The sequence below is a fragment of the Astyanax mexicanus genome, chromosome 7 (assembly GCF_023375975.1).
Source record: "Astyanax mexicanus isolate ESR-SI-001 chromosome 7, AstMex3_surface, whole genome shotgun sequence".
Taxonomy (NCBI): Eukaryota; Metazoa; Chordata; class Actinopteri; order Characiformes; family Acestrorhamphidae; genus Astyanax; species Astyanax mexicanus.
The window spans coordinates 21,998,782-22,013,301 of NC_064414.1; the positions used below are offsets into that span (position 1 = coordinate 21,998,782).

The 14,520-nt window shown below is 39.8% G+C and overlaps 1 protein-coding gene across 1 annotated transcript in view; it reads right to left on the reverse strand.

Annotated features, from left to right (window-relative positions):
* The window catches only part of camkmt (calmodulin-lysine N-methyltransferase), a 203,728-nt gene that overhangs the window by 16,346 nt on the left and 172,862 nt on the right, over window positions 1–14,520 (reverse strand). The window contains exons 9-10 of the mRNA XM_022684963.2: window positions 10,800–10,863; window positions 6,406–6,537 (exon numbers count right to left, since the gene is read on the reverse strand). Of these exons, the coding sequence (XP_022540684.2) occupies window positions 6,406–6,537; window positions 10,800–10,863 (196 nt within the window). The remainder of the gene's footprint in view (window positions 1–6,405; window positions 6,538–10,799; window positions 10,864–14,520) is intronic.

Genomic DNA, 14,520 nt, shown 5'->3' on the forward strand with positions numbered 1-14,520 from the left:
GTCTGGGTATTCATCCAAAGATAAGAAGTGGGCCTTAATCACCTTCAGATATGATGAGGCCACTTCAGTCTGCACTGCTATCACACACACAGCAGTAATATCCTGCTGACATGTCCAAGAAGCACACACACACACACACACACACTCATACTGTGTTTCATGTAAAATCTCTTTCCCTGTGCTCTCTCTCTCTCACACACACAGGCAGTAGTAGGACACTTGACTCAGCTCTCTTGGCCTCTCACTGTTATCATCATTATCCACACAGTGGCATAGTAGGTGGCCCTGTTTCTTGTGCAGAAGGCTCCTATCAGTCTTCAGGTGCCCCACGCTGCTATATATGTGTGTGTGTGTGTGTGTGTGTGTGTGTGTATTCAGCTGTAGGTATAACTCTGGGAGAATGCATCATCCATACATAAAGCACATATAAAACAGCATAAATAACCATGCTAGGCAGATATTGAAAGCAATACGAGTTGAAATGAAATGGCATGTATCTGTTATCCATCCTTTACACACACACACACTCCCTCTATGCTCTTCAGGCCGGAGGGTATTCAATAGTCAAGATGTTTCAGCTATTGTGTTAACCCTTTCACAAGAACACCACTTTCTCCCAAGAGGATCCGAACATTCAGCGTTGAGCGCCTCCCCAGAATGCACTCTTTTTTTTTTAATCTTTTTCTGTTTCACATCAAGTAATGCAGATGTTGTTGCAATGATTTGATGATGATCTATCAACACAGATTACAGGTATGTTCTAGGTATATTAGAACATACCTGTGAAAGGGTCAATAATATAATATAATATGTTAACAGTGACAGTGAAGAAACCTAACCTAACTGAATAATTGAGAACAGAATTTTATACCAATAGTCATAAGATGTACATAAACAGTACGAAAAAAAAAACTAATCACGAGTTACCTGTTTAAGTTGTGAGGTGCTCTCTTGTGCCAATTGTGAAACAATTTTATGAGAACAATTCTGCCCATCTTGCATAATAGATTCATTTTTTTTTTTTACTCTATTATTTTTATCTCAGGGCAGGTTTTTGTTTTGAGTTTAACTGAGAGCTTTAATGAAGGAAATAAACACTAGCGTAGCTCCATATTCCATACTCCAAATGTGCTGTGTGTGTGTGCTCGTGTGAAAGTGAAAGAGACAGAGCGAGAGAGAGTGAGACAGAGAGAGTGAGAGAAATTTAAACAGAGAGACAGAGAGAGATAGACTGTTAGAGATACTGAGAGAGACTGAGCGAGAGAAAGTGAGACAGAGAGAGTGAGAGAAATTTAAACAGAGAAAGAAAGACAGAGTGAAAGTGAGACTGAGAGCGAGAGAGAGACATTGTGAGAGAAACTGAGAGAGACTAAGCGAGTGAGAGCGAGAGAGACTGAGAGAAATTTAGACTGAGAGAGAGAGAAATTGTACAGATTGTACAGAGAGACAGATTGTAACAGATACTGAGAGAGACTGAGCAAGACTCAGCAAGACAGGATCAGAGAAATTGTGGGAGAGAGACAGTCAGAGAGACAGTGAGAGAGTGAGAGAGTAAGAACGAGAGACTGAGAGATTATGAAAGAGAAAGAGAGAGAGAGAGAGAGAGAGAGAGAGACAGAGAGAGATAGATTGTGAGAGCGAGACAGTCAAAGAGACAGTCAGAGATTGAGAAAGAGTAAGAAAGAGTAAGAACGAGACACTAAGAGAGATTATGTGGGGGAAAGTGAGAGACAGAGTGAGAGAAAGACAGAGATTGTAAGAGAGAGACACATTTAGAGAGACAGTAAGAGAGAGAGAGGCAGCGAGACAAATTTTGTGGGAAAGAGACAGTCAGAGAGACAGTAAGAGAGGGAGGTGTGCTCCTCTCTCTCAGTTTCTCTGTGTCTCTCTCCCATGGGACATGACACTAGTTTCTGTCCCATGACATTTGTGCAAGTGTCAGTGTAAATCCACTGTACTGCAATCCAGTGAATCACTGGCCCAGGACATTCAAGTCACAAAGGCAAAAAGCTCTTTCTCTCTCTCTCTCCCTCTCTCTCTATCCTTTATCCATCTCTCAGCTTCACATCTCTCTCTCTCTCTCTCTCTCTCTTTCTGACCACTGAATTCACTCCCCCTCTTTCCTGTAGCCGCAGAAGCTGCTTGCCTCCGTTTGTTTTGCGAGCGCTTGCCTCCGGCCGCCCACAGCTGCCGGTAGAGTGGCCACTCAAAGGACCTTGGGCAAAAAAAGGGCCTCAAATTACTCAGTGCCAGGGTCCTGCTGGCAGGCCCATTTTCTTCAGGCATGGGCAGGGCCACCCGTCAGGCCCTCGGGGCCTAATGGGTCCTGACAGCGTCCTCCGCAGCTAAAAATGGCAGCCGTAGCCGTCCTGTCAATGCCAGTTAACCAGCTGGACTCCACGCCCGCTGCCGCCCGGCCACGGTGCTGATGGGCAAGGCGGCACGGGCAGTGCCCACCGCGCGCGTGTGAGGGTTTTTTCTGCAGGGTCATTGTGCTTCTACTTACTTAGAGTTCAGCTTCTCAGAGTGTTGCCTTTGAGCTTGAGGCTTCCATGTGCGGCCGAGTTCCGGAGATGGAGAAACACCTGCACACGCTGTGCCCAGATAAACAGCACCTACGGCTGCTGGCACTTTAGAGTTTGCTGAAAGATCAGTGTGCACATACACACACACACACACACATTTACCACACATGGTACTGAGTGTGTATAAGTGTGTGGGTTTGCGTGTCCTTAGCAATACCAAGCTTTATGCTGTTTTTTTTTTGTTTGTTTTTTTTTTTTTTACATTTTGAGTAACTTTTTCTAGAAGTAACTAAAAGATCAAGGTCATACAGGTCATGTCATATACCTTAAGGCAGTTCAACACCTGCCTGTATGCTGTCTGTCACAATAATACAGTGAAATATAAAAAGAATTCTTTGGTCACAAGATAAAATTGTTGACAGGCTCCAAGGCCGACTTAGTGTGATTAAACACGAGGAGAATTCAGGTCCAGAAACAGACAAATAAAGAACGAAAAAACAAAGCTATTGCTCCAAGTTACAATCTTATATAACAGATATAACAGATAACACTGCCCAGGGACCTTCACATACCAAAACTAACTGCCATCTACTGGACAAACAATTAGCCTACTGACCTCAAGTTTCCCTCGGGGAACGGACATTACATTTTGCCCTCTTTTCCCGAGCTAAGAATGGCTTTAAACTTCGTGCAATGTCTCCCACATGTTCAGAAACATTTTGGCAGCACAGATGCCTTTGAATTTGCCCAGGATTTCATCTACAGAATCTTTAGTGTTTTCTATAGTTCTAAGTTTTCTATAAACCATTCATTTTTGCACTACTGCATACAGGGGTTGGACAATGAAACTGAAACACCTGGTTTTAGACCACAATAATTTATTGTATCGACGGATAGTTCTGATGGAAACAGGAGAGTTGAGGTGCACATTGAATTCTGTTGTGATTTGAGCAGCCATGGTTTTACATTTTTTGGATACAATCCGGATTAGCACCCGAACATCCCTTTTAGACAGATTCCTCTTACAGCGTTCACAGTTAATCCTGTTGGATGTGGTTCGTCCTTCTTGGTGGTGTGCTGACATTACCCTGGATACCGTGGCTCCTGATACTTTCTGATATTTTTCTTGGCCTGCCACTTCTGGGCTTAACAAGAACTGTCCCTGTGGTCTTCCATTTCCTTACTATGTTCCTCACAGTGGACACTGACAGGTTAAATCTCTGAGACAACTTTTTGTATCCTTCCCCTGAACAACTATGTTGAACAATCTTTGTTTTTAGATCATTTGAGAGTTGTTTTGATGAGCCCATGATGCCACTCTTCAGAGGAGATTCAAATAGGAGAACAACTTGCAATTGGCCGCCTTAAATACCTTTTCTCATGATTGGATACACCTGGCTATAAAGTTCAAAGCTCAATGAGGTTAACAAACCAATGTTGTGCTTCAGTAAGTCAGTAAAAATTAGTTGGGAGTATTCAAATCAATAAAATGATAAGGGTGCCCATACTTTTGCACCGGTCAAATTTTGGTTTAATGCATATTGCATATTATATCAAACTGAAATGGCTGTTGCAAACACCCATGGGTGCCCAAACTTTTTCATATGACTGTATGTAACTGAAAATAGTGCCCAACTAAGCCACAAATAATGCTTTTGGAGGCACTATGTTTAGTCTGCCTTTGAATAGCTTGAAAATTGCTTGAAAAATAGCTCAATCATATTTACTCTCTGAGGCATTTTAAGGTCTTTTTTTAGATTGAAAACCAACCAAGACTTTTTTTAAGGATTAATGGACACACTGACTTTTTGTAGTGTTCTAATTAGAGGCTGTAGACCTTTTGATTCTCTGCATATTTAATTATCCTTCTTTTACCCTGTTCTTCAGAAATCCTGACCCCACAGAAGAGACCACCACAGAGCAGGTGTTATTATTTGGGAGGTGGATCATTCTCAGCACTGCAGTGACAGTGGCAGCATGGTGGTGGTGTGTTAAGCCGGCTGTACACTGGATGAGCAGCGCTGTGCCGAGCGAGCTGTGCAGAAAGCTCTGTGCAGTCCCGGGCAGCACCGTGGCTGAAGTCAGAGCTCTGCAGTGGATGGTTGGTTTATCGAGAAAATATTTAAATGAAGAAAGTTTTCAAGGAGTTTTATATATAGTTGAATATACAGTGGTTTGATATAGTTCGGACACCCCTGAAAATTTTCATGATTTTCCTTTATAAATCATTGGTGGTTCTGATCAGGAATTTCAGTTAAATATATTATATAACATTTGTGATATTTGAAAAGTGAAATGTAGTTTAGAGGATTTACAGAAAGTGTGCAATAATTATTTAAACAAAACTAGGTAGATTCATTGATTTGAATACATTTAGCACTAATTAGAAGAACACACAATTTGTTTGGTAAGCTCATTGACCCTTAACCTACAAACACAGGTGAATTTAATTATCATAAAGCGTTAAATTGGCCAAGACCGGCAACATGTGAGATGCAAAACAAAGCTCTCAAATGACCTGAAAACAAAGACTGTTTAACATCATGGTTTAGGGGAAGGATACAAAAAGCTTCATCAGAGATTTCAGCTGTCAGTTTCCACTGAGAGGAACATAGTAAGGAACTGGAAGACGATAGGAACAGATCTAGTTAAGGCCCGAAGTGGTAGACCAAGTAAAATCTCAGATAAACAGAGGAGAAGGATGGTGAGAACAGTCATCCTCAACCCACAGAACTCCAGAGCTCCAAAGACCTACAGCATCATCTTGCTGCAGATGGAGTCACTGTGCATCGTTCAACTATTCAGTGAACTTTTGCACAAGGAGAGGCTGTATGGGAGAGTAATTAATGCAGAAGAAGCCTTTTCTGTGCACACGCCACAAACAGAGTCACTTGAGGTATGCTAAAGCTAAAGCACTTTTAAACAAGCCAGCTTCATTTTGGAATAAAGTTCTGTGGACTGATGAAATTAAAACTGAGTTATTTGGAGGACGGTATGCATGGCAGAAGAAGAACACAACATTCCAAGATAAACACTTTACTGCTCCCCACAGTAAAATTTGGTGGTGGTTCCATCATGCTGTGAGGTTGTGTGGTCAGTGCAGGTCCTGAGAATCTTGTTAAAGTTAAGGGTCACATGGATTCCAGTCAATATCAGCAGATACTTGAGAACAATGTTTAAGAATCAGTGTTAAAGTTGAAGTTGCACTGGGGTTGGATACTTTAACAAGCCAACGACCCTAAACACTAAACTCTGCTCAAAATCTACTAAAACATTCATGCAGAGGAACAAGAACAACGTTCTGGAATGATCATCTCAGATCATCTCAGTCCCCAGACCTGAATATTACTGAAAGTCTGTGGTGTGATTTAAAGCAGGCTGTTCATGCTCAGAAACCATCAAACCTGAATAAACTGGAGACGTTTTGTAAAGAAGGATGATCCAAAAGACATTCTGCAAAAGGAGGATCTATTATATATTGACGTAATTTTTCTGTTGAGGTGCCTACATTTTTGCACCTGCCTAATTTTGTTTAAATAGTTATTGCACACTTTCTGTAAATCTTTTAAACTTCATTTCACTTCTCAAATATCACTTCAGTTCATCTGCTATAGGATATATATTTAACTGAAATTGCTGATCTGAACAACCAATGATTTATAAAGGAAAATCACAGTTAGTGTTTAAAATCTCTTTTTTTTGTGATGAACGAATAAAATCAATTCCACTGAATGTTAATAAGACTATTTCCTCCTCTTTTAAGGTTGCTATTTTGGAGACCCACATTTTGTGTGTGTGACAGTGAGTAAATAAATACATAAACTGTCTCTTCCTGAACTTTCACTTATAGCTGTCTGAAGGTTTCATTTAAAACACTCACCTTCATATGCAGGTCCCATATATGCGAGTCGTAGTTATCATAGCGACACACAAACAGTCCTGATTTCTCCGCCAGCCTGCAGAACTCTGTGAGTGTGTCTCCCCTGGTTGGAGCAAACACTAATGCTGTACCCTGTGAACATACACATACACACACACACACATATATAATTAAACAAACAAACAAAAATTACTTATTTTTATCAGTATCAAGAAAAGCCTGTGTTGTGCTGAATTCAGCATCCCCGCCAGGAAAAGCACCGCCTCACGGGAGCACGCACATACGTCTTCTTGGCTTTTACTTTTTTGAGAAAATGAAAATATCCAAGATGCTGTTCTAAGCTACGCTTACTCCTAAGTAATTACATAAAAAAATAGTAATGTCACCTGCAGCCTCTCCTGTGAGGGATTCCCTTTCCTGGCAGGGGTGCTGAATTCAGCACCATAGTAGTGCCGAAATCTGCACCCCCGCCATGAAAAGCACCCTCTCTCGGCTTTTTGATAAAAGCGTTTTAACTTTACTTAGAAATACAATACGGCTTTGTTATACTTAACAAACATCCCTAATATACTGTTGTTAATGGGGGCAGCAGTGAATTATTAAAATTTCAAAATTATTGAAAATATGACATCATTGCATATGCAAAATCGGTAACATTTCCTATGAACCCTGTGTTCATGATGCCTTATGAATGCATTCATAGTACATTATATGACATGCATAATACCATCATTACTGACTTAAATGAAGTGAATTTTCATATGCTTTATAAACATAAAGTCAATTTTATTCTGCCTCACTATATTATCTTGACAGTAATGACTGTATATAAGGCTTTATAATGTGTTACGCATTTGTATAAAAGCTTCATTTGAGAAATCATAGCTGCATATTATAATGCATTATACCAAAACATACCAAATCTGTGTTATAGTGCATTACAACACTACATTGTACAATGTTCTTGTGAACAGATATTATAAGGCATTATAAGCCCTTTCTTTATAAACCCTTATACTTGTAGTTTATAAAATGTTATGAATGTCGCTGTAAGTACTTATGAGTCATTATACAGGCTTATTACAGTCATTCTAAGGTATTATGCATGTCATATAATGCATTATAAATGCATTTATAATACATTATGAATACAGGGTTCATAGAAAGTGTTACCGCAAAATCTTTTAAATATTGTTTTTTCTGTAAATAAATAAAATGTACATCATGCAACTTTAACAGACAGCTGAACCAATCCTCACTCAGTCACCCAACAACCCCTTTACAATGACAGAGTAAAACAATTAGTCAATTATATGCATCTAAAAAGCATAAAGTAAAAAAAAACAACAGTTTCCTGCTGAAAAAAAAAACAGAGACAGAAATAAGAGTTTGACTTGCAGAATAAAGTGATGAGCACTGATTAAAGAGCTAATCTCAATCCGGCTGCCTCGTCTCCGTCCACCATTCCCACTCAGCGGCACGGACGCGCCATCAAACACAGCTCACCGCAAGTGGTGGTTTACATCATTACATTCTATTTGATTTCTCCCAGGTATTATATTAGATAATAAACAAAAAGATTAAAGCTCACCTAATCCAATCAATGGCTGCAAGCGCATCCCCACCCTTTATAGATCAACGGGCCTCGGACGGCCAGCCGTGCTAAGAGGATTACCCAAAGGTTCAAAGTTTCTTTGAAATCCTTCGGCTTTAAATATTATTTCATATTTTCTTGATCATATTATTGTTTTAATTAAATGGGGGCTGAGCTCGAATGAAACAAACAAACTACAAATGTGAGAAGAAGCGTTGGATGCCTCTCACTTCCGCAGCTTATTTTTAAATTATATTAGCCTTTAATTTGAGTTTGGAAGTGTGCTGGAAACACACACACACACACACACACACACCACAAACACACACACACACACACACTCTATTACAGCTGTGTTAATCTGTGTGTGTGAGAGTGAGAGAGAGGGAGAAAGCATGAGAGCGAGAGAGAGAGAGAGAGAGAGAAATAACAAGTCCAACTTTATTTTATTTCATTATAATAATTGTCATTAAAGCTGTGTGTTTTGTAGCTGCAGTCAGGCATGTAAGCACTGCACTCATGCTGTTGAACACTGGCGTTAATGATGTTCCATCTTAATCCTGAATAAAGCAGATGTTTCTCAGTCCTCTGCAGGTTATTACAGCGAGGAGATGATTGTGTTTATTTAATATTATCAGCCAATGAGAAGAAAAAAAAAATTATTACACTGTAAAATCAGTTCTTCATCCACTTCAACCTCTTTACTAACATACACCTGTACACATCTCAGAGAGACTACAGAGAGTGATGGAGGGGAAAAGAGAGTATGAGAGAGAGAGTGGACAGAGAGAGAGAGAGAGCGAACACAATAGAAAACATAAGACTGGGTGATAACTGAAAATAAAAAAACTGTAGAGGTTGGAAGATAGAAGGAGAAAAATCATGAAAGAAAAAGAGACAGAACGAATACAGAGAAAATAGGGAATAAACATTGAGACCATTAAGAGAAAAAAGAAAGAGAGACAGAAGCCTAAGAGGACAAATAATGGAAGAGTGACAGAAAGCGTTGAGAGTCATGAAAAAAACAAGAAACAACAAATCAAACAAAACAGTGAGAGGTGGATAAAGGTAAAATAAGAAAACGAAAGAGGAAAGACAGAGAGGATAAACAGAAAAATAAACAAATATAGTAACAGGAAAAGAAGAAGGAGAAAGAACAGGGAAAGAAAGAAGAAAGAAAGTTAAAACAGCAAGAAAATAAAAAAGAAAGAATGAAAGACAGAAAGAAAGAAAAATAGGTTGAAGTTGATAAAATGAGAAAACAAGACAAAAAACAGAACAAGAAGGTGAACAGATATATGTAAAATAGTGATGAAGGAGAGGAAGAATACGAGAAAGAAAGAATAAACAAGAAAAAAGTCAGGTAGAAAAGATTGAGCTGAGGAGGAAGAGATTAAGAGAGAGGAATACAACACATCTTCAAAATAAAAGAAACTGAGAAAGGGTGTGAGAGAGAGAGAGACAGAAAAAGAAGAACGAAAGAGGGAATGAGAGAGAGATAGAAAAAAGAAAGAGGGAAAGAGTGAGACAGAGAAAGAGACAAGAAGAAAGAAAGAGGTAAAGAGAGAGAAAGATGGAGAAAGAAAGAGAAGGAGAAAGTGAAAAGGAAAGAGAGAGAAAGACAAAGGAAAAAGAGAGGGAAAGAGAGAGAGAAGAAGAAGAGAGAAATAAATGGAGAGAGAAAAAGAAAAGGGGAAAGAGAAAGGGAAAGAGAGAGAGCACGAGTTTGGGGAAGAGAGAGAATTAGAAAGAGAGAGGTAAAGAGAGAGATGGAGAGAGAAAGAAAGAGAAAGAGAGAGGGAAAGAGAGAGAGAAGAAGAAAGAAAAAGAGAGGGAAAGAGAGAAGACAAAGAGAGAGAGAAAAGTAGAGAGACAAAGAAATGGAGAGAGAAAAAGAAAAGGGGAAAGAGAAAGGGAAAGAGAGAGAGCACGAGAGTTTGGGGAAGAGAAAGAATTAGAAAGAGAGAGGTAAAGAGAGAGTGAGAGAGAGAGAGACGGAGAGATGGAGAGAGAAAGGGAGAAAGAGAGAGCGCAAGAGTTAGAGAGAGAGAGAGAGAGAGGGAGAGAGAAGGAAAGTGAGAGATGGAGAGAGGGAGAAAGAGAGAGACGGACCAAGAAAAAGAAAGAGAGAGGGAGGGAGAGAGAGATAGAGAGAGAGAAGGAGAAAGAGAGAGGGAATGAGAGACAGGTACAGAGAGAGAGAAGGAGAAAGAGAGACAGATAGAATTAGAAAGAAAGAGGTAAAGAGAGAGATGGAGAGAGAAAGAAAGAGAAAGAGAGAGAGAGCGTGAGAGTTAGGGAGAGAGAGGGAGATTAGAGGTGTAAACATAAACATGGAAATCACCATGATCAGTGAGCTTTCACAGCATGTGCTGCCCCACACCACCAAAACACTGACCAACCCCCTCATCACACACACACACACACACACACACACACACACAGTGAGAGAGAGAGAGAGAGAGCTGTGCCCTGTTTTATTATAAAGACATCCACTATCAAAGGCTGTACTTGAATAAAAAGCTTAGAGATAAATAGGAATCTGCCGCTATCTCTGAAGCCGTTTGATTCGCCGGGGCTCGGCGGCGGAGGCGGCGGCTCTTATCACAGGCCAGTAGGAGAAGTTGTGAGCTTTATGATTAATGCGGAGCATCAAATACACCACACAGCCCAATTCAAGATCCACACAATAAGTATTAAAGTATTACATGATATTAACCCTGCCATTCCATTACTCTCTCAATCACTGTGCACGCACTAATTACTGAGAGTACACACACACACACACACACACACTTACATCAGGTCGCAGTAATCTCCTTAGTGCATCAACCAAGTTGCCTCTGTACTGGTCCAGAAACAGGCTGTGAGAGACACGGGGGGAGAAAGAGAGAAAGAGAGAAAGAGAGAGAGAGAGAGATTAGAATGCATTTCAATGATAGTGGTGTGAGATAAAGCAGAAGGTTATTTATTTTTTGTTTACAACACAATTCCACTCTCACTCTGATTCACAACAGCATGTTTTATTCTCCTGCAGACACTTTCCAACACTTCTTTAGCCTTTTTACGCCCTTCTAACTCTCTCAGACAGTATGAAGAGCCAAAATACAGACCACAAACATACAGTAGTCGGGAATAGAAACATCCATTTTTCATCATTTTCTTTTTTTTTTTTTCATTACAAATATAATACATCATACTTACACTGTGTCCTATAATGTTTGGGACAAAGACAATTGTTTTTCTTGATATGACCCTCTGCTCAACATGTTAAAACTGTGAATCAAACTGTAAATTACAGGCATTTTTTCACACCTTAAAGTCTGAACCAAGGGTTATATTTTTCATATATGTACAGCTCTGGAAAAAAATGAAGAGACCACTTCAGTTTCTAAATCAGTTTCTCTGGTTTTGCTATTTATAGGTATATGTTTGAGTAAAACAAACATTGTTGTTTTATTCTATAAACTACAGACAACATTTCTCCCAAAAAAGATGCAGAGCTTTCAAACCTCAAATAATGCAAAAAAAAAAAAAAACACAAAAAAAACAAGTTCATATTCATAAAGTTTGAAGAATCCAGAAATAAACATATAACCAGAGAATAATCCTGGTTTTAATCACAGTTTCATGCATCTTGACATGTTTTCCTCCACCAGTCTTTCACACTGCTTTTAGATGAGTTTATGCCACTCCTGGTGCAAAAATTCAAGCAGTTTATCTTGGTTTAATGACTTGTGAGCATCCATATTCTTCTTGATTATATTCCAGAGGTTTTCAGTTTGGTAAAAACAAAGAAACTCATCATTTCTAAGAAGGTCTGGACCATATAATGTTGTTTTTACACCTGTAGTTTGCTTCTCTGGTGCGAATCATTTGATGAGTTTGTTTGCTTGGATGTTTCCCCCCTTGATTTGGTTTGTTTCCACACAGGTAAAAATCTAATTGCATCCATGAGAGCATGTTGTCTCTAAATATAGTTAGAAGGTCCTGAGTTCTAGACCAGTACATATATTTGTGCAGTGTGAATCGTTTTTTTGCAACTGTGCTTTCAAACACAGTGTTTTCAATGGGTAGCACAGCATTGTGTCCAAATATGAGGAATATATTTGATAGTTGAGTCAGATCGAGTCTGGATCGTGTTCTCACCACAAATAAAGCACTCTAGAATTTGGAAAATGGACTGAGACCACCTTCTTTTGCAGGTCTTGGTGCATTTATGAGATCATTTCAAGTCATGAGATCATTATGAAGTCAGTTCACACCAGCCCAAATGAACCACACCAACAGTACAAACCATAAACTGTGTATAGCTGGACAGAGCATCGTCTCTCAAAATAATGAAGTGAAGCGCCCTGCTGTTCGGTTGCAGAAAGCTGTGTAACCCCACTCATCCTCATAGGTTTCAATGGAAAAACAGACAACTTTCAATCACGTTTTTTTTTTTCCGATATACTGTAATTCTACCTCCATTATTTAAGTGCAGCAGCTAGTGTAACCTCTGTTTATACTGTCAAATGTTTATATCCCCACAGAACCCGTTTTTTAAAACATTGTTCAGCTCTATTCAAAAAGGTGTGGTTATTGTAAAATGGCTGGGTTACACCTAGCCGGGGTGGAACCAATGGCTGTATGGGTGGGACCACAGACTGTGTATAGCTCTGTGGAGGCAGCACTAAGGGGCGGGGTTATTTAAATGAGTAGGCTGTTTCTCCACAGTCTTTCTCCCTCCTCTGGTCTCCACTGCGCAGATTTGAGTTCAGGATCGCCAACATGGCGGAAGATTTTGGCTTTATTTCCATTGAATGAATGGGAACGGCGACACGGCGTCCATCTTTTTTACAGTATCTGGTACAAACAAACCAGAGTCCGTTTTTAACCAGACCAAATATGGCTGGTGTAAAAACACAGTAAAAAGTGTTTTCACACTGTAAGTGAACTGCACCATATTTTAGTTGAACAGAACCAAGACCACCTCTTTTGTTTGAACGTAATTTTGGTCTAGATCATAGTCATTGGTCTAGATCACTACTATAAGCCATATAGTAGAAAATAATAGAATAGAATAAACCCACTGGACACATTGGTCAAACATTGGGATTACCAAAATGAAATGTGTATGAAATGTCATTAAGAACTCATTATTCACAAAGGGACTGGTGGGCCAAGGAAGACTACCAATGCTGCTCTGATGGCAGAGAAATCCCAACTATAATTTCAATTAAGTAGAGCAAACAAGGGGAACAAGGCCCTGAAACCACCAACCTTGCATTTCCAAGCCAACTTCCCTAACCTTTAGCTCATGGCGTCCCCCTGTGTGTTAGCGAGTAAGATGATGTGCATGCCTGCTGGACTCCCTCACCCACAGGGTAGATAATAATGGAAAACAGCTCCATCTTGTTTGGCTCTCAGTGATATGAATAATAATTTATGCTGGATTGTCACAATCTTACAACCAAATTGTAGTGTTGCGATAAAGTTCTTCAAATACTGACAACACACTCGAGTTCCATTATTTTTCTGAATGATTGTGTGTGGGCATGTGTATCTGTGTGTATGTTTGTGTGTGTGTGCGTGTGCGTGAGAGAGAGAGAGAGAGAGAGAGAGAGAAGGAAGGAGAGAGAGAGAATGTTTGTTTATTCCATGGTCATTTCTGCTCGAGTGCCTGAGTGTAATTGAGAGTGAGCTAATCACTGTGAACGTATGTACAAGTGTGTAGTAGTGTGTGGAACTATTTGTGAGGCAGACAATGTAGTGATTGTGTGTGTGCATGTATGTGTGTGATTGGTTGAGCATGAGCCCTATTTCTGCTGAAGATATGAGCCTGAAGAGTCATTGAGAACAACATGAGAGGAGAGAACAGACTTTAGCATTTGTCTCATTGCACTTATTCCACTCTTTCTTTCACATGTGCACACACACCACTAACAGGGCCCAATATGTAACACATCCATCACTGACCGACCAACAGTGACCCAAAATACCCGCTAATCCACACTAAAACTCTTTTAAAAAGGTGTTTTAAAGCCTTTTTTTGACCAATAAAAGACAAAATAGAACAAGATTAATTTAGGCACCAGAGTAATGAGAAGAGGACACATCATTATCTGTCAAACATGATGGAGTCAGCGGCCAGAGTCCGAGAGAGCACAACTGAAGAGCATAGCTTTTTCAGAGATGAATGGATCGTGCTCTCTTCCCTCATCATTACTAGAGTAATACTGGCACAGGAATCTGTTAGCTGATGCATCAAAGCTGGTTTTGCTGCACTTTCCTCTGTGCATGTTGTGCATTGCCACACAGTGATGCTTCATCAGCGACAACTTAAAAAGTGGTGTTGGCTGTCTTGGCTGAAGAGGCGTGTGCTAGTCCTCAACCCCCTAGTAATGGAGGCATGGTCAGTGATAGGGGGAGTTCTTATTAACGGGGCTTGGGCAAATTGTGGAAAAAAAATTACATTGTATAAGCGCAGTATATTTATATTTAGTTATATTTTATATTTCAGACCCAAAAATAAATTT